This window comes from Triturus cristatus, chromosome 9 (assembly GCF_964204655.1).
Source record: "Triturus cristatus chromosome 9, aTriCri1.1, whole genome shotgun sequence".
Classification (NCBI taxonomy): domain Eukaryota; kingdom Metazoa; phylum Chordata; class Amphibia; order Caudata; family Salamandridae; genus Triturus; species Triturus cristatus.
The window spans coordinates 1,023,889,320-1,023,909,972 of record NC_140592.1 but is presented as its reverse complement, the minus strand read 5'-3'; the positions used below and the strand labels follow the sequence as shown (position 1 = coordinate 1,023,909,972).

Here is a 20,653-nt window from a genome sequence, read left to right as displayed (position 1 = left end):
TATATAATAAACCTAACAAGATTCCAATTAGGGTTGTACATATGTTGTGGTAAAAAAGAACTATAGACAAAATACGCCTAGCCGCGTTAGAGTGCTGACACTAGATCACTTATTTCAAATCTGCAACCATTCGTGATAATAATAGATTGCCTGATGAGATAAAAGTATATATACTAGGTGCAAGAGCGGAATGGCATCCTAGATATCTAGATACCAGCATTAAATAATGGACTACCCTATTCTACTAAGCTAGTATATACCCATAAGTTTATTAACTGTGGACGATAGAAATACAGTATTATATCAGGGTAAGACCAAAATGAATTCTATCCAACGCTACACTCCCATAGTTAATGGCTTTACGTTGCGAAGGAAATTGCCATATAAACTTACTATGATACATTAGCTTAACGAATCCAATAAAGCCGTCTTGCTTGTGAAGTAGATAATTTTACGTTCCGCCGTTTCAGTTGCCTCCACTGGATAGGGGGCTCATTATAAAGTGATATAAACAATCTGCTTCTGTTTGTAAGAAAAACACGAATACCAGAAATAGTTTAAAAACCAATCCGTATCTTTAAATTTAAGGAAGGGTTTAACGGAAGGACATAGTTTGAATAAGCTTACCGATAGAGTTAGAATAAATGAAACCAGTGAAATCTGTACTTATTCCGACCCGTAGGGTGATCCCCGTCTCATGGGCATAATAATAGTGTCAATCAGAGAAGCATCTAAAAGAATTAGAGTATTTAACGCATAAGTACGCCAACGAGTTAGATCAAAGATGCCCCAGAGTAGCGCTACAATAATTAACTCAACCCCGGTGGACATAAAGGTAGAAAATTACCTGAATGAGCAGATTGGAACGTCTAACGGATACGGCGGAGTCCACGCAGTATGAGAAGACAGGTGCTGGTCTAAGCGTCTTCCTTAAAAGGAGGTGCGAACCGGAAGTGTAACCAAAATGAAAGAGAGATATAAGAGAAGGACTAACAAAGTCTCATTAGTTTGTCCAATCGGTGGGCCCACCGAAATAGTAAAAGGACAAAGTCAGACTCTTATATCAGTACTGCAACGTATGGGGCCATATTGGAACTGAGGCAGGATGAATTCAACATATGGCGTCATATGTCCGAAAGTACAGCAAAGCTATAACGAATGAGCGCACAACTACGAAAATAATAAAGAATTGTAGGGACCTATACTGATCCAAAGAGGAAAAAATATATGATTAATTAATGACACACTATGTACATCACTATAAGATAATAGTAGCGAGGTGAGTGTCTGGAAATGACAGGAAATTCATGGCAAATTCATGAGGGGCAGATACGCACAAGGCTGTAAGATGTTACAGACCGAAAATATCCAGAACAGAGCGAATTAAATAAACCAGGCCCAAACATTATGGGACACTTATTGGATAGCGTTTTCCCATGGTAGATGTTCATTAAGACCTTTTTCGCATGTTTTAAGAGTAAACATCCAGAACACCTCTCTTTTTCGTCTGACAGCGTCAATGTTGCCATCCTTCGGGGAACGAATATGTTCCAAGATCATCCAACGGAGATCAAAGACAGTGTGATTTTTTTCAGTCCAATGTAGAACTAAGGGGGCACCAGTTCGTTGGTTAGAGATGGCCGACTTATGTTCACTTAGGCGGACTCGAAATTCTCTGCTAGTCTCACCTACATAGCCATTGTATTGTTTTATATGTACTTTTTTTGTACCTTTGTTGGTTTTGTATGATGTGTTGATGTTTATTATTATAGTTTTGTATTTATATTTTCGTTGACATGGTGTTTTGTTGTTGACATATTTATCTTTGTCGAAATGTTGTAATTAATTTTCTATGTTAAATGGATAAATAACTACCTCTAAAAAAAAGGGGGAAAAAAAAATGAAAAAATTTATTAAATGACTTTTTCATAAAAAAAACATTTCTTTGTTTACCTAGTCTGTGGGTATAACTTTATTCATATGGACTTAGAGCCTTAAAATTCAAGTATATAGGTGTAGGATAGTTCAGTCTTCTAATGTTCCCAGATGGACAGACTGAGCGGGTCTTCTAGGGCTTGTTTAATTTCTGATACCCTTCCATTCCTGGTGGCATGTTTCGTATGTGTTCACAATAGTTGCTGCATAGGGTGAGCCTGCTGCCATTCTCCCCTGTCTTTTAGTACCTGTGTGTGCTATTCCCAGAGAGCAATTTTAATAAACTTGATGCAAGGGGCCTAGGCTAGAGGAGAATAGGAGGGGTGTTCCCACAGAAGGAAGGTCTGAGCTAATCGCAGATAAGAGCTGGTTCCTCCCCAACCCAGCAGGCTTCTGCTAGGGCTAGGGATGTGCAGTTGGGTTCTGGAATGTCAATTAGAACATATTCCAGCTGGTTTACATCATTTTTTTTGTTTATATATCTTTATTGCATTTTTAAATTTTATAACAGTCTGTGGTCTTCCGGAGTAACATACATACGTGTACTGACCAACATTGTACAAGAGTACACATAGCGGAGGTGCATAGGAGAAGCAGGATTACAAAACGTATGCGTATATACACGTCTCCACAGGTGTATTATGCTAATAAGCAGTTGCATGCTACCCTCTTCTCGCATTGCATCGTTCCATTCACATATTTACAGATAACATCAGCGTGATATGTAGTCTCGTCTTACATGATACCGTTCAATTAGCACGTGGAATGTACAAAAGCGATCACATGGGGGCTGCGAATGTATGACCACATCAGTATAAACTAGGAAATCTGCAAAATGTACCAATTAGACATACAGAGTCTGGTTCACTAAACTAATAATTTACTAAACAAACTGCCATCATGAAACCGAACGCGACTGGGCATGGGTTCATCCGTCTCGTACCTTATATTATGTTGGCTCGCGGGGGGGGGGGGGGCACCATGACTCATACAGGTTATGATGAGCTTGGCATACTAGATAACCGGGCCCAGCTAGTTTACATCATACACAATGTCTTGCCAATACATAGTCATCCACTGAACTCTCTTACTCTCTGTTTGTAGGATTTAAGGAAAAAACTATGCATGCAACATAATAAATTACCCAGACAGCCTGTAACTCTACCAATCAATGGGGCCTGGTACCTCGCGATACCAGAGGGCCCCCACATGTCCTAGCTCCTCTTATTGGTTTCCTCCAGCCCCACCGAATTCCTGAGTAAGACCATGTTCTTCCAGCATCAGACAAGTACATCACATCTGGTGCAAGGTTCTCTTTCCGATGTCTACTCAGATGACTGCCCCATCAAACCAGATTGCTTCAGAAATGCCTGCGCAGTGACGTTAATCCTCTTCCTGAACAGTTTAACAGCTGCAGGCAATCTAGCCTCATGCCATTCCTTACTCGGGATGATCTAGGACCAAAAATGTCTGACCATTGCCCATCGGTGCCCCAGGTCATTAAGAGTCTCTCACAAGGCAAGTCCTCTCGGCAGAATGCAAGGTCATCTTCCAGGTGGAATACAAGTATACCTGGCTTATGTCTTTGAAAACAGCATACAAATCAATCCCAACAAAGAGGGAATTGGTAGAAGATGCAATGACAGCCCTCCTGTTAGTGATGTGTAGGATATAGGTTATTACTGGCTTCACTTGTACACTCACTAAATCCATACGGCAAGTAAAATTAATTGGCGATTTATTGAGTGTTGGGAAAATAAATACATTCTCAGCTGTATTTATAATAAAGTGCTTTCGTGCCAGAAGATGCAATTGTGACCCTCCTTTTGAGCATCATGCTTGAGCATAGCGGGATCAGTTTGCACATCCCTCGTAGGTAACAGCTCCCATTAACTCGGAGATTCAGATTTTGTCTTTGGAAGCAGATTTAAAATTCCAGAGCATGCATGACCCCTGATTCCCATCGAAAAATGTGGTGGCACACGTCCTTTGAGAATCAGACTCCATCATATAATTTGTAATAGTCTGATTGCCACCTTCCTGTTTTCATAACGGCCCTCTATGGAAATACTTAAGACTGGGCTGATACTGTCTCCCTAGCATCTAGGCTTTGACATTGCCTTTTCCAAGGTATGCCTGAATTGATATGCAGGCTTTTCATCCTGGTGGACTAGCAGCTACCATGGGAGTTTGGCAGGGATTTACTCGATAGAATTGGTGGCCCCCTGTTTTGTTTTCACTGCATGGATGTCCCTTTTGCCTGACTGCTCGGTTTTAGATTGCCTTATTGGCATTCCTGCTCAGTCATGCCTAAGAGTGAAGTCATCCAATTTCAGTCCCCTTACTGTGGTGCCGTCTGTTTTTGCCACTCCTTTGTAGAGCCAAAGACACTGAAGAATGCTAGGGAAAATGTTTGAAAACAGTAGTTCCTCAACTGAGAATTGCAGCCTCTTTCCGTGCCCCCAACCTTGCAGTTTTTGATTGCCACTTGACCTGTTGTTAATGCTGTTAACCATGACCGAATATTCTTTTATTTGGAAACTCCTCCACCTCTTGACCTAGACAGTGTCCTATAACCTTCTTAACGACCTTGGTGCATATATGTATAACCACCCCTCTATAAAACCAGATCAGCTAGGATTAGAATGCACTTGGAAGGTATCTGCTTCATTACTCCCTTAACTACTTGAATGCTGTAGCAGCTGCTATGGGTCTGTAGTGGTGAGGCGGGCAGGGGTGGATTAAAAAAAAGAAAAGGGGGGGGGAGAAAATGTAACCTACCGTCCCAGTGGCCCCTCTCCTCTGTTCTTCTGTCCACGACACAGGAAACAGGAAGCACCCAGACTCCCTTAGCCAATCGCGACGCTGCTGTTACCAGCTTGAAAGCAGCGTCATGATTGGTCTGAGCGCTGTGTTTAGGTGCTCAGACGGGCTGGCAGGCTGTGCATGTCCTCCACCTGGGCTTTGCAATACAGCCGGATGGAGAACATGCTAAGTGCTCATGACCGTTTGGCCGGCCAAACAGTCATGCACACATAGAAAGTTCCCTCCACTCCTCCTCCTGCTCTGTGGGCAGCCCAGCCCGCCCGCTCCTACAGAACAACTGGGGAAAAATAAAATGATAATTACATGGTGTTATTTCAATTCTCTTGTGGGGCGACACTCCTCCGCCTTAGTGGAAGAGCCTCCACTGCTTGAATGGTAGTGATGAAGATGTCTAACATGTATAGTTATTTCTGCCTCAGCTTGCATTCTTCCTTTTGGAATCCAAGATGGGGGGGGGGGGGGGGGGGGGGGGTGAGTGAGCCGTCTGAGATCTAACTGATGCCCAAGACCTCAAACAGTAAATGCAATGGTCTGGCGATACACAAGACACAGCTGGTACTCGTCTCGTGCATGGCTCCTACAGCGAACATGGTATGGATGAGATTATGATACCAGGCATTTTGGAGATTAGCTAAACACAATTCAAGTGTTAGACCTTCAAATGAGAGCCTGACTCTGGCCTCAAAAGTGGTGCACAGCTCCCCTTTGAGCCCCCTGCCCTCATTCCGCCCCTCATGAAGCCTTAAAGCAGGAAGCGGAGAGGGGGAACTCTGTACAGTACCGTAGAAAAGTGCCCCTTTTTGACATGGTCCTCCCCAGCCCCAACGTTTTGCCTGGTATTCGATGCAATCTTGAGTGGACGTGCACTGGATTTCCCTTATCCAGGTCCCCAGTGCCAGAGCCCTTTACCAAAATGTACAATTGCTCCGCCAATGGGCAATACCTTTGGCAACCCTATAAATCCCTAGTAAATGGTATCCCGTGTACCTCGCATTGGTACCAAAGAGCCTCAGCATGTATTGTGCCACCCCAAGGGACCCCTCACCTGAATCATGCAGACTGCGATTTCAGGCTGCATGTCTTGGTGGAGACAAAAGCAAAAACACAGCATGCCATACAACCCTGTGTTCCATGCCTACAGATACTGCATATAGTGTATGTAAGTGACTCCTACAGCAGGCCTTCCAACCCTAAGGCATGGTGCACTAGACTGCATGTGTAGACATATCTGCATGAGCAGGAATGCCCTTGTGCTGGCCAGTTCAGTTGTTGCCAGTACAAGTGACCAGGAAAGCCATTTTAAAGACATGCGTTGAACACTGATGAAAACGAGCTCCCCAGATACGTGTTGGCTTCACTGAAACCAAAGATGTTTGGTATCAAACGTCTTGTATTTCATGAGCCCACACTGATTCCGGTGATGGATTTAATAATGTGCTCCCAGAGCGCACCTTAGAGGTGCCTCCTGAAAACCTACCAATTACTAGTATACTGGCTGACTGGTCTTGACCAGCCAGCCAACACAGACGATTTTCTGGCCCCCAGGGGTGAGGGCCAACGCTCTCAGGAGGTCAGATATAAAGCATGCTCCGGTAGAGGGTGACTAAACCCCCTTCCAGCAGGATGACCTGTACATTTGCATTCCAAGGCAGGAGGTTTCAAAGAGGCCGACGTCTTTGGTATGCGGATCTGGAGTCCCACAGAGGAAGTTGCGAAAAGACTGCTCGTCTTGCTGCTTCCTGTACCTCCAAAAGCCTGGGAGGACTTCCAGCCTTCAAGTAAAGAACCAATAACTCACTTGGAGTGGTGGAGTTGCTCCCCTGCATCCTGCAGGCACCTCAGAAGAGTTGTGAGGACTCAGAACTACCTAAAACCCTACACCGGAAAGCACCACTGCATCTGTACCCCCGTAGCCTGAGTTAAAGTGGACAAACGATGCCAGCATGGTCCCCCGACCCTCCAGACTGGAAGCCCACTTTGCGTTTCCCAGCGGTGAACTTCCTGATGCCGCCTGCAGCCTCTTTGTCAGGCTCCTTCTACCACAAGTGTCTCCGGTGAGGAAAACATGACACCACAAAACACCCCGGCACCTGGCTGCTCCGGCTGAGGAGAAGAGCACCAAAGGTGCCCCCACGTCCCAGAGCATCGGGAGATCTGAGCCCCCCTGTTTGTTTAGCTGGACTGGCCCCCAGTCCAAATGTGCAGCCTCTTTGTGACCAGACTGATCCCCATTGACTTCAATGGGGCACCCAACGCTTTATTGCACCTCTGCACCCGGTCGCCCCAGTGCTGCACAGGGTGACCTGTTGGTGCTGCCTTGGACCTTGCCCCATACTCCCCCTAAGTCTTGGAGATTGATCTCTTAATTCGCTGTAAGGAACTTGTATACAGTATTCGTTTTTCTTCCATATGATAACATTGCTGCCTCTGAAAAATACACCAAGTGTCGACTTTTGAAAACTGCAAATATTTCTATCTCGAAACTTACTCACCTGATTGCATTGATTATGGTGCCTAAATATATATAAGGATAAATGTTATTTATTTTTTTTGAAAACTGGTGTGGATATCCTTATTGAGTCATCTGTACCATTTATTGACGCTGAATTGCAGATGTCTAACACTCCTCTCTGATGAGCCTAAGGCTGCTAGACCACACTACCCCCCTAAGAGTGCACCTCTGGATTGCTAGAGCAAACCCCTGTCAACTTATAAGGGATACCTGGACTCTTTGCACAGTATACCTCTTTGGTATACTATATAAAAAGGCAGCTTCCTACAAGTACTGTGATCTTTTGGGGGGGAATGACCCATCCTCCCTGGTGGTTAGGCAACACTAAGTTGCTGTCCTCTCTGTCTCTATGTAGACAATGTTGCCAGCTGTATATAATCAGACAAAATGGAGGCCAAAAAACCCATGTAAGGGTGACTGTAAAAACTTTAAAAGGTGGAGCTGGTAGGTAACACCTCACAAGGGGTACAGGTACCACTGACTGTAGATTAATGGTGAAACCACTTTATCTGCGACTGGTTGGATAAAGAGTGCAGTAGCCTATTTTCCCCCTAAAACTCAGCGCAAAGCTGTTAGGTCACAGTCCATGTAAACGCGTAAACTCTCAGTGAATACACGTGATTGTAATGTTCCCTGATGTAAAATCAACAAAGCTACAGCACCTGTCCAGTGAGTTGCCTGGAGCTCAACATTGGACAGGGAAGCATGCTGTCCAGAGCCATGCAGAAGATTGTGATTTTATATTGTACTTTTTCTTTTCAGTAATATCCAGGATATGAGGACACGTCACAAAGATGCATTCTTGAAGAAACACAATTTGAAGCTCGGGTTTATGTCTGCATTTGTGAAGGCTGCAGCATTTGCTCTGCAGGATCAGCCGTCTGTGAATGCAGGTAAGAGTTGCAAGAGCGGTGCACTCGAGTACTTACTAGAATGTCAGTTGTGTGGGTTGGTAAGTGCAGGACAGAAAACCATTACAGAGTGATTTAGACTCCTCAAGAACAAGGGAAGGTCATAGATGTCAGAAATTTAGGGCCCCTATTTAAATATTGGCAGGCAGCCTTTTTCTCTGCTAGGGCAATGGAGTAAATTACTCTGTCACACTGACAGAGGTGTCACCTCCCAAATTCAGAAGTGTCCGCTGAAGACATTTCCAGCATTGGAAGCAACTGCCGTCTCAGAGATTCTTGTCAATGCATTGTTAATTAAGCAGACAACTCCATCAGCATGATGGAGTTGTAAGGCAAATTTTCCAATGTTTTTTTTTTTATTTACAGCAAGAAAATCCCAAAATGGGATTTTCTTTTTGAAAATAATGAATGCTCCAGTCCTCGCCATGGGCGTTTCTTCCCATGGCGAAGGCGGCAATGAGCACGTTTCATTGCCCCTTACTGCCAGGTTTTTCCTGGCAGTGATGGGCATTGAAAATCATCTGTATGTCTGCCCACCTAAATTAGGTGGGCGGACATATAGCCACTTTTCTGATGGACCTTGCTCCATCAGGCTGTCGGAGGGGTTGGACCATGGCAGAGACGGAGTTGTCTTTGCTGTCATCAAACCTAGAATCGGGCGGGTAAACCATAATTTTGGCAGGGAGGGAGTTCTGTCACCGGTGCAACAGAGTTCTCTCTCCTTAGACATTTAAATACTACCCTAAATTTGTTAAGGTCTGTTGGTCAGAAAGAGACCTTAGAGAATAGGCCAAGAAAATGATTTGGAGTGCTAGATAACACTTAATCTAAATGGGCATTCATTATCCTGTTTGTAAAAAAAAAAAAAAAAAAAAAAAAAGTCTTAGTAGGGCAAGCATAGGTTTGTTATCATTGTACAATGTCGACTCAACTACGTTTAGACCAGTGATTGCTCTTAATCTTGTTTGATTGGATCAGATTCGACTCCTGTTTTATTGAGCATGGCTTGAGCTTGTTGAATTTGAGATTGGCTAAATCTGGAACTTGAAAGATTAAGTGGGTCTGGAAATGGGACTTGTTGAGAAGAGCTGCACCTGCAACTTAATACACTGAACTGGGTTAAATTATGAACATGTTGCCTGAGCATTTCCTGTAACATATTGTACTGGACTTATTTATTTCATAGAGCGCTCTACTATCCAAAGGCCAATTGCACTGCCTGATCCAAACAGAGAGTGGGGCAGGACCAGACAGTAGCTGTGGCACTATATTCTGAAAGTAGCCAGGTTAATTGGTAAAATATAATTTTGGTGTTTTTATGACAGAGGGAGGAGATACCACAGTAAGCCACTTGGACTTCAAAAGCACATCCACCGATTCATGATTTATCAAATCCCCTATTTTATTTAGATATGCTTATGATGAGTACAGTTCATAGATGGAAATATGTCTGAAATAGTTGGAAAAGCAGACTCTATTGAAGTGGTTTAGAAGGAGCCGCTCCTGGTTACACGTTCAACGCCTTATTGCCTGAGCTGGCTCAGATTGCGCACTCGCCCAGAAGGTAAGCCCCCACCTGCCTCATCATTTAAATACAAGATTCTCACAAAAAACAATGGAATATCGTTGCCCACAGTATTCCACAACCAGCAGGCAATAAAGTGTTAGGAAATTCTTAGGAAATACTAACAAGCCTGGTCAAAAGTACAGCTGGAACACAGACACGCTATCAACTACAGATTTTTTTCAAATTTTTTTTTACTACACAGAGGACTTGAACTTTGCCATTCCCAGAGGTAGTCTAGATGATCTAGAATCAAAGAAAATAGCTGCTTCTAGAGGAACGAAGACATCTGACGTCTGAAGGTACTGATTTAGCTGCTAACTTTGCAGCTTTTGTCCTCAGGCCAACATGTATAGTAAAAGACCGTGGGTAAAGCCAGTTGCAGTAGTCAAGTTTATCTGAAAATAAGAGTGCACCCCAATTGAGTTTTCTCATGGAGTAATAACATCTTTTTGCAAATACTTAGTTGCCATTGGCGAGCCTTTTCTACTTCTCCTACGAGCTCCTCATCAACATGAACTCCTAGTTTCTTAACTAACTTGGCGTGATATTGGATACTGATCAACGGAGATGGGCCACATAGTTTAGGATCTGATAGAGACATCTAGCCGCAGATTCCTTAACTTATAATATCCCCAGGTGTCAGACTGGATCCGGAAAATCATTTTTCCCAGCAATACTTCTGCACACCGGGAGATGTCGCCGCTTGGCTCTGTCCTGACGTCGCCCACGGAAGTGACGTCAATGGAGCCATATAAGCCGCCCACGGCATGCTGACGTCAGTTTTCTTCTTTTCCGCATCCTAACGCGGATCCGGGAGAGTAATGCCTCCTCCCTGTTTTTGTATTTTTCAGGCCTTCTCAATGCCCTTTTTGCGTCAAGGAACAGTGTGTTCGATGCCTGCGGGCTTCAAACCGGTCCTGCTCCCGCTAGATGTCGGAATCATCACCGGCGGAATCATTAACACGGCGCCGGCACTTGCACGACGATGCTCCTGTTAGGGGCAGGCCCCGGGACCGTCATCCTTCGCCTACCACTGGTAAGCTCAAACTGAAGTCGTGGAAGTCGTCGGCTTGCAGAGGTTTGCTCATCTCCTCACTCTGGGGTAGGGATTATGGCTCTGCCTGGGGCCCTTCGGACTCCCCTGTTTGGTTGGTAGCGTGTTATCGTACCTTCCTTTATAGCTGAGGGTCTTGCTTGGATTTCGAGCCCTTTGGCTCTCCACTCCATCACTGTTTTTTAGCTGGTTAAAGTCTCCGCTTTCCACTGCCTACTCATGTTGCTTCTCCGGTGTTCAACATGCATGGGGTTCTTCCGCTTTTAATTCCCTCACACCGCCCATGCCTGTGCTTCTTACAATAGCAATTGGTTAGATTGGATTTCTCTTGGTGTTCCAGTCCTTTAATCACCGTAAGGTTTGGGTAGTGAACTTTCAAATGGTCGTTCACATCTAATCACTTGTCTGGCAGCATGTTCCTTCCATATTGTGATTCTTTTCACCTCCCTCCTAGGGTAACGAGCTCTGTCTGCCTTGTCATGTCAATTGTGCACCGGCCTTAGCCATCCCACGCTGGGGCACAGCTTGGCACTTTGTTCGGCCATTGTTTCAGCGCAAGCTCTGTGAGCTCACTGCAGTACTTTGTGGTACTGGGGGCTTTCTCAAATAATTTTGTAACTAATTATACATAATTCTACTTCGTTTTTTTTAACACACACTGTTCCTATGCTATCGTAGTTTTTTGTCATGGCTCCGCCTTATAGCGTGGAAAAGTTTCCTGTAGAAAACCGACGTCCGCACGCCGTGGGCGGCCTATATGCTCCATTGACGTCACTTCCGTGGGCAACGTCAGGACGGATCCTCTCGGCGCCGCCTCCTGGCGTGCAGAGGTATTACTGGGAAAAAGGATTTTCCTGATCCAGTCTGATGCCTGGGGATATTCTAAGTTAAGGAATCTGCGGCTAGACTGTGTCTCTACCAGATATATCGTTACCAAAGGTAAGTAACTCTTCCATCATGGAGATTGATGCCATCACCAGTAGCTCTGCCTTGCTGTTGTGTTTAAGGAAGGTCTTCTGTTTGCATTCCATATAGCCAGGAGGGTGGTCTTGGGGCAGAGGGGTTGTCCATGTTTCTCTTCAGAGAGATCTGGGAATCTTCAGCACAGGTGAAGTAGCTTGGCTCATCTTGAATATTCATGTTGGTCTAGGGGCTTACATAAATATTAGAGAGCTGGACTGAGTAAGGATCCCTGCATCATTCCTCGGTTCACCTGTTTTGTTGTCAAAAGACAGCTGGGCTTGCTGTGTCTAGATGAAAAACAAGTTAGCGTTAGGAATGTAGAAGGATGAACATCTAGTGCATATCCAGTCCCTCTTCATTTTTCTCGTAAGTGTGATAGTGCCATGGAGGTGACAATTGGTGCATTCTCTGTTTGGCCAACATTCAGCAGCATTTGAGAATAACCGAGTAACACAGGAGAAAGGGACTTTGCAAATCTAAGCATTTTAACAACAACATATTTGACACTTTCAAAAAGCCTTTTTGACTTAACCAAACCGCTAGTAAGGCACCTGTCAGTGATTTGTGCATTGGGATGGACCTGTGAGTCCATCCTGCTTTTATCGTCCCTGTTCTACTAGTAAGTTGTCAAACCTGAGGCTCAAGTTCACGATGCAATTGGGTTGGTTATTTGCATTACTATCTAGGAAGATAAATCGCTAAGGTTACAGCATCTGATAGCTACTACACTCTAAAACCAGGGCCTGTAATAAGTTTGGGGTGAGAATTTGGGAAATGTCACTGCCATGGCAGCGTTAGCAGTCTCAATTACTTATTTCCTGTCCTGCTGTGGATGCTCAGTATGTCCCAGATTTAGTGCACAGCTTCAGCAACTACAGGGCTGGAGACTTCCTTGGATATATATCTGTGATGCAAGGAGGCACACTCCATTTCAAGGCCCTTTATTTAACAAGAGATGTTCAATGAATGTTTGAACATTGGTCCATAGTTCATTGCATCACCCACACCCGTCAAAGTGTTTAGAGAGATATTAGTACGTTGTAGTGTTGGCCATAAGACACGTTATTATTAGAAGTTACTTTGTTAGGTGGGTATTAGGGGCTGGTACCTAGTTTCAAAATTTAAAACCGTATCTCTGGAATGGGATCTCATGACATTCTCAAGAGTGGGATACGTTTGCCCCTGATCAGGACGGACATGTTTCCCAAGCTGGCCCACAGATGGCAGGTTGTTAAGAGAAAGAGTTGAGCCTCCATTTCATTAGCGAGGCAAAATAAGCAACACATCTCCAAAACAAAGATCTACTTGGGTCTTAGCTCACAACAGTTTGTTTTACACCCATTCGCATTCTAGCTAGCTAACCTCATGGAATCTCTTGTCTAACAGCTAGCTAACAAAGCTGAACATATAAGAAAGTAAATCTAGGTAATAAATATGTGCCAAACATAGAAAGTATGGAAAGGGGTCACTGTCTTGTAAAATATGATTCCCACTGCTGCAATTTTGCGCTTATCTTGATTTGGTACTTTTTCTGTCTGAACTTCTGTCAGTGGAGAACCTGTTGCACTGTGCTGCTAGTTCTTTGTCGTTCATACTGGACCAGTTTTAGGCCATCCTGATTGAAGCCATTATGAGAGTATGAAACTTGGTTGACACTTGGAAACTCATGGGTGTGAAGTGAACACTAAATAATGCCAGTAAGAAAATTACTCTGACCTCTGTCGGAACTGCACACGGTGTGAGCAGTGTCACCTACAGATAGTTGAGAAGATATGTCACAGGACATTGTTATAATTCGATCCATGCTTGCAGATATGAGCTCGCGCTGCATGTATGAGCTTTTCAGGAGCAACATTGCTGCTCCTAGCTCAGTGCGTGATGACTCTGATTTAGCAATCTTATTCCTGTAGGTTCAGTCAAACGCTCATAGATAGGCCTGTATACTGGGGTCCTGGGGCTCTACATGGAGTTCTCCTTCGCCATATGTTAGTGAATGCCTTATTGGGAATCCCCTTACCTCCATTTTTCAGGATTTCAAAAACCTTCTAAGACCATCCCTTGCCGCCTTCTCTAGGCCGAGGGCGCTGCTGGACTGTACAAAGTTTTGATTCTAGAGCTGAAAATCATGAGGTCTCTGCCCTCCTTCTTGTCATACGGCTCCAGTAACACTGTTTAGCGCTCCAGGGATTTCTCAGTCAGTGCTTTTGGCTGTACTAACTTGCAGTGAAGTAATTCTAACAATTCTTTCTTCGGCTGTATGTTTTGGGTTGGCAACTCCTCCTTTGCTAGAAGGATGAAGTGTCTCCAATATATTTTCCTTGTACATTTATAAAACTCTTGTGTACCCATCAGTCAGAGACAAAAAAAACATGCCCATGAAGTCTGAAGAGGTCCTAGACCCAAATGTTGGCATAAGGAAGACCTCCGTTGTGGGGATAAGAAGTCTTCCACATTTAGTTGTGTAGAGTGCACTTCAGATAAGCTAGGTGCAACTAATATGGAGCTTAGACTGAGGAGCAACCAATTCACAGTACCTAGTGCTTGAAAACATGCAGTTCTTGAGGACATGCAGAGTTTAGAGTCCAGGCTGATTGAAATCCTAACAGAGACTAGCCCCAGCAGTCACCTAGAGAAGAAACCATGCTTTTTTGGAGACTCTTCTTTGAGAATAGTTATAACTGGAAGTGCAACTGGTAAATGGAGCGACACGATGGATTGAACCATTCCATTCCTAGCCAACAGCTCCAAAGGTTGCAAGCTAGAGACCAGCCTGCAAGTAGCAGATAACACACCGAGGTCTTTGTGGGTTCCGAAGACAACCAGCCCTCGTAGGGAGGTGTGGTCTGAGACTAGAGTTAGTAAAAATAGACAGTGAAGCTTTGGTGGTTGGTGTTTGGCTGTAGTGATTCTCAGTATCTGCTGCTAATGCTTCTGCCTTGTGTTTGCTGGTTTCTGGGATGTGCTGCATTGACCTACTTTTTGCAGACCACAGCTTCCTTTGACTGTCACATCTCCAGCTTGGTCTGTCCTTTCTGCCTCATTCATTGTATTTCTCAGCTCTCTACACTACTTCTTGTACTCTGTTATCTCTTCTTTCCATCCGTTTTGCCTCTACCTACTAGTTCTGGTGACTCTCCATCTCGCTCTGGCTGTAGTGTCCCTTCTTCTTTGGTTCTGGTGCCCACCATTTTTCCTGTTAAGAACTGTCTCAACTTCTTATTCTCTTGCCCCCTATCCAACTAATTTGCGAAATGTTTTTTTATTTTTTTTTAATATGAATACTTCCTTGGAGAATCTACCTTTCTTGGCATGAATGTGATGCTGTGCACCTGCAAGTGAACAGTTGTGATACCTTTGCCTCTTTTATCAAGTCTCCTCTTATTGTCCACTGCTTGAAGCTTTTGGCCCTCGGTTTTCAAATTGTCTTCAATTTTGAGGTTTCAGGGACATGGCTTATGAGTCATGGCATGCAGGTGCTGTGGTTTATTTAATCTTGCCATCTTCGTGCAAGATCTCTGCTCTTTAACCACTACACGTCACACCAGGCGGACCTGAGGTCTAAGTGGAATATTTATTTTTAATTTGCCTTCTCAGATAACGGGCTACTCACCAGACAGTGAAGGTCTGAGCAGACAGTGTGGTTTGTAGCAAGCTATGGAAGTGTGAGTAAGAAATCTACTGCCTAAGATAGGCACTAGAAGGACGAGCAAAGACCATGTTTGATGTGGAGGATAAAGGAAGTATTTTTTCTTTTTTTCCATTTAATGCACCTCTGAGTGGCATTCCTCATGTCCATCATGAATTGAATTCTTGACTGGGCTTAATGAGCACGAGGAGCTCTAGGATAATACGTCCTGTAACAAAGCACTAGCCTGCAGAGAATGTCCAATAATGACATGAGGACATGACTGGAGCTGGTTGCCAAGTTTTTTACGTAGATAAACGCCTCCACCATCTAGGCACATTCAGATCGTCCCTTAAACAGGTTGCTACAATTCAAAGGAACACCTCCAAGGTCTTTTACATCACCACCCACCTGGCCCGCATGGATGCAGGTTACCACAAGTGTCCTTCAGTTTTAGGCTGTTTACTTAGATCCGAACAGGAAATCTTCCAAGTTATTCTACATGAGGCTGTCTGTTTTGCAGCCGTTTTGAAAAAGAGTTGCATGTCTTAACCCAGATGTACCTGGTGTGACATACCCATTACCGCCCACACCTCCTGCGCCCACAAGCCCACATCACAGCTTGTAAGCAGAGACTGGCACCAGTCACCTAAGGATTGATTTAAGTGTTGAACCTGAATGTCCCTTCCATGAATGTCCCTTCCACGAATGTCCCTTCCACGTGACTCAGGAGTGTGTTCCTTGCAGTGCTATGAAGTTAGTCCTTATCTAGTACTCTAAATCTGGCACTCATCTACACCAAATCCACATGTTACATTTACCTGCTAAAATTGAAGCTGTAGAAAGTTGGCTCTTTATATAGTGGACCAAAAAGAGGTACATTGTGCAGTCCAGGCACACCCCAAAGAAATTACAGAGGCAGGAATGACGCCCCAAATGCTCTTATGTAGTAGTGTGGGCGAGCAATTGGGCATATCACAGGGTAGTGCTATGCATTTATTGCACACACAAAGGCAGTAAGTGAGAGACGCTCGATAAAGAAATTCAACATTAATTTATAAAAATAACACATACTATATAAATAAATTTAGAGGATCATTGGAATCCAGTTTGTACTTTTCGAGTTATGAATTCTTTAGTTTTCAAACCTTTTTAATTCAGTTTTTGGGTGTGGTAATGTTATCCTTTGGGGAGAAAACATACTGTGTTCAGGCACTTGCCAGCGACTTACGGGACTGTTCTCCGGAACTTAAGATGAGTATGGGGCAAGGTCCAAGGCCACACCAACAGATCACCTCAGGAGGCTCTGGGGCATCTGGGTGCAGAGGTGCGTTATGACATCGGGTGTCCCATTCTCTTCAATGGGTAAAGGTCCGGTCAGAAAGAGGCTGCAAGCTGGGACTTAGGGGGGCCAGTCTGGGGAACCCACAGGAGGGCTCGATCCTTGAGATGCTCGGGCAAGTAGAGACACTGTTTATCCACTTTTCCTCAAGCTGTGGGGCTCTGGTGCAGTGGTGTCTTTTGGCGTCTGATTCGGTGCTGGAGTCACTCGCGGTTGGAGGTGGCATGCAGAAAGAGGCTGCAGGTGGCAACTGGAAGTAGAGTCTGGTCAGACCTAGGGATGGGCTCAGCTCTTGTGGATTTCAGTACCCGTGGGGGCACAGTCACCTCCCTCAGACTCTGGCACGCGTGTGTAGGGGTGCTTTGAGACAAGGGCACGCTTAGTGTTTTTTTGCAGAAGGGGGCAAACAGGACAGCTGGGCCACTCTAGTTGTGGGTACCACTGTCCCTCGGCGTGCAAGTCTATTTTCCTAGGCGGTGGTGTCCTGTCTGGTCACAACAAGCTTTGGTTGCTGCATGGGGTCCAGTAACCAACTCATTAGTGTTGTGTGGCTCTGGTTGGTCCTGGCGTCTCCACACTTGGAGGGAGGTCGGATCGGACCGGTCTGCTGCATCGGTAGTCCCTGTAGGAGGCAGGTGGGTGTACCAGAGTTGCTTCGTTGGTGCCTGCGGCTGCAGGGGAAGTAGCTCCTCTACTCCAAGTGAGTTTCTTTGGCAATTGGTGAAGCACTGGCAGCCCTACGGGTTTCTTGAAGTCTACACAGGGGCCGGATTAGTTGGTTGCTCCACGAGGGTCGTGTGCAGCTGTCAGGGTTAGCCCCAAGTCAGTTGTGCTCCTTGGTTCAACAGTCTTCTTTGTCCACTCCTTCTTTTTTGTCAGTCGAAATCTGAAGTCCTGGTATCACAGGGTCCCCTAAATACTCAATTTAGGGACATTAAGGGGAATAAAGGGTAGTAGCTAATTGGCTACTTACCCCTGGCATCACTACACTCCCTAGATGACCACTTCTTTTGGGGAGTGGGCATCACCCTGTGCCAGAGTGCCTAATTCCACCACACACAAGATGGTGGAATTTCAAAATGTGTGTTCAATTTAGGCCATTCACCCCAGAGCTGTGTCCAGCCTTGCAGTGCAGCACTCCTCCTGTATAGCTAATTTCCCCTCCTGTTCTGGTGCCAGCTGGGCCCAGTGCAAGGGGTGGCTGTCTGGGGAAGCCTTGGGTCACATATCAAAGGTGGCAGAGACCTTTGAAGCCTCATGCCTTGATATGCTGATTTACCAGCCTTCCTGGAGGAGAGGGGGATAACACCTCTCTCCAGAGCAGGCATTGTTTGCCCTCTTGAGAGCAGGGCTTTCACCTCCTAGGTGGTCAGAAACTCGTCTGTGATGGCATGCTGAATTGGACCAGTCAGCCACCACACTAGGAGGCTAGTAGGGTTGAGGGGGTACCTCTAAGGTACCCTCTGGGTGCATGTATTAATATATCCATCACTGGAATCAGTGTGGGTTTATTCATGTGAGGTGTTTGATACAAAACAACATATGTTGCAGTGAAGCCGTTGTGTAGCTGGGGAACACTTATTGACCAGTGCCCAGTGCATATTTTAAAATGGCCTCACTGCTCACTGTCAATATCTAGTAATAGAACTAGACATCACAGGGACATATCTGCTCATGCAGATATGTCCTTACATAAAATATAATACACCCTGCCTTAGGGCTCAAAGGCTTGCTGTTGGGGTGACTTACGTAAGTTAGATGCAGTGACTTTGATATGGCACACAAGAGTGTGTCATGTCTAGTTTTCAGTCATGGTTTGCACCATGTCACGCAGCCTGCAATGGCAGTCTGGAAGGAATTTGTATGTGGGTCCCTTAGGGTGGCATAAGATATGCTGCAGCCCTTAGGGGCCCTTTTTAGTACTCATGCCCTAGGTACCTGCGATGTTATTTACTAAGGACTTACAGGGGTGCTAAAGTTCTTGGCCAATTGTAGCACAACTAGACAACACCTTGTTTTGGGAAAGGAGCACTGGCAGGCCTCAGTGCACTGTCGGAGTCGAAAATCAGCATCTGTAGCTAAAAAGTGAGAGGACAACTGCAACAAACCCAGTGTCCTACAGAAGTAATGCTAACTATAGTGATCTTTGCAACAAAGAACTCAACCATTTAGATCCTCCCTTCTGATGGTCAGGTTTAAGCATAGTGAAGGTCTTTGATGTGCTTAGAAGCAGCAGGGTGGGGCAAAAGTCAGCCCCACTAACCTCTCCCGCCAAATGTTAAGCACATGGAGTGAGATGTTGGGCACTAATGATCCCTGGGAGAGGCCTAGAAGTGCTGCAAAAGAGGGAACAAAAAGGTTTGAATCAGGCCTGTGCATTTAGTATGTGGTTTTATTTGTAAGATCCCAAAAAGTAAAGTAACCCCTTAGGACATATGTCCATGTATCTTCTTAAGAGCCACTTTAGTACAGAACTCTGGCAGCACTAGTGAGCCGCGAGAGATGTAGAATTGGTTTCATGATCAATGGATTGATGCTATAAGTAACTGCAATATAATCTCAAACAAAGGGGGGGGACTCTCATTGGGAATGTTATCATTTTATGTGAGAAAGTAGTGTTCGAGGCATATGAGCTGCAGATCACACACTGAGGATAAGATCGCCATCTGGTGTTGGGCTCGGATGATTGCAGGTTGTTGTTGTCTTCGGAGAAGTCTTTGGTCACGAGGTTGGTGACTCCTCCCCTGGACAACAGTGCGCATGGGCATCCACTCCATCGGCAGATTGTTTTTTTCCGCCATTGGGTTCGGATGAACTTTTTTCCGCTCCAGCAGAAAACTTCCAGCAATCAATTTAACTCTTTAATCTTCATTTCATCGACGTCGACATCAACTCGGACCGGTTCCGGAAGCGGCTGATGGACAGGACACCCTTCAAAAAATGCCCCCAGTGTGGAGCGAAGTTCCCCCACAGTGACCACCACGAGGTTTGCAACCTCTGCCTGTCGCCGGAACACAACGAGTCCACCTGTCCAGCTTGTTCCGCTTTCCGTTCGAAGAAGACCCTCCGGGACCGAAGAGCTCGACGCCATATTATGGCCAAACCAGCTCCAGAACCGGAGGACATCTTTGCTCAAGATGTTCCCGAAGACGACACCGAAGATCTCGAGATCGTGTCCGAAGCAGACGATTCCGATGACCTCATCACTCCAGGGCAGCGTGTGAGTACCACCCCCCCTGCCCCTGCCCCATCCAAAAAAGCATTGGTCAAGACTCCGCCAGTTGGGCCCAGTCGCGACCGGAAATCCTCTTCAGAAGCCCCACCCTCGGGCCCGGCTCCGAAGACAACTAAGCCTGTGGGTGGCTCGGGCTCGAGCAAACCTCACCTAATTGTGCCTTTAACACCCTCGGCACCCAAACACCCATTGTCGGCACCGAAACAGGCTCCAAGACCGAAATCTCCTTCGGCACAGAAACGTTCCTCGGCACCGAAGTCTCCACCGGCACCGAAACGTTCTTCAACATCGATGCCTGAAAGTCCGTCGGCACCGAAACCTCAGTCGGCACCGAAACCTCAGTCGGCACCGAAACCTCAGTCGGCACCGAAACCTCAGTCGGCACCGAAACCTCAGTCGGCACCGAAACCTCAGTCGGCACCGAAACCTCAGTCGACACCGAAAAATCAGTCGACACCGAAAAATCAGTCGACACCGAAAAATCAGTCGACACCGAAAAATCAGTCGACACCGAAAAAATCATCGGAGCCGAAAACTGCGTCCCCGCCGAAACAAGCTCATAAAGACCCGAAGCGGACGTCACAGACACCACCTTCGGAGCCAGATGATCTTTTTCGACCAGATCCTACTCAGAAGCGGATCTATATCAATCCTAAAACGGGACATGTGACTGCCATCCCATA

The 20,653-nt window shown here is 45.5% G+C and overlaps 1 protein-coding gene across 2 annotated transcripts in view; it reads left to right on the top strand.

The window, feature by feature from the left end:
- Nucleotides 1–20,653, top strand: part of DLST (dihydrolipoamide S-succinyltransferase) — a 150,592-nt gene that overhangs the window by 63,789 nt on the left and 66,150 nt on the right. For both annotated transcript variants that reach the window (XM_085626743.1, XM_085626742.1), the window contains exon 11: nucleotides 8,036–8,166. In XM_085626743.1, coding sequence (XP_085482869.1) covers nucleotides 8,036–8,166 — 131 coding nt within the window. The remainder of the gene's footprint in view (nucleotides 1–8,035; nucleotides 8,167–20,653) is intronic.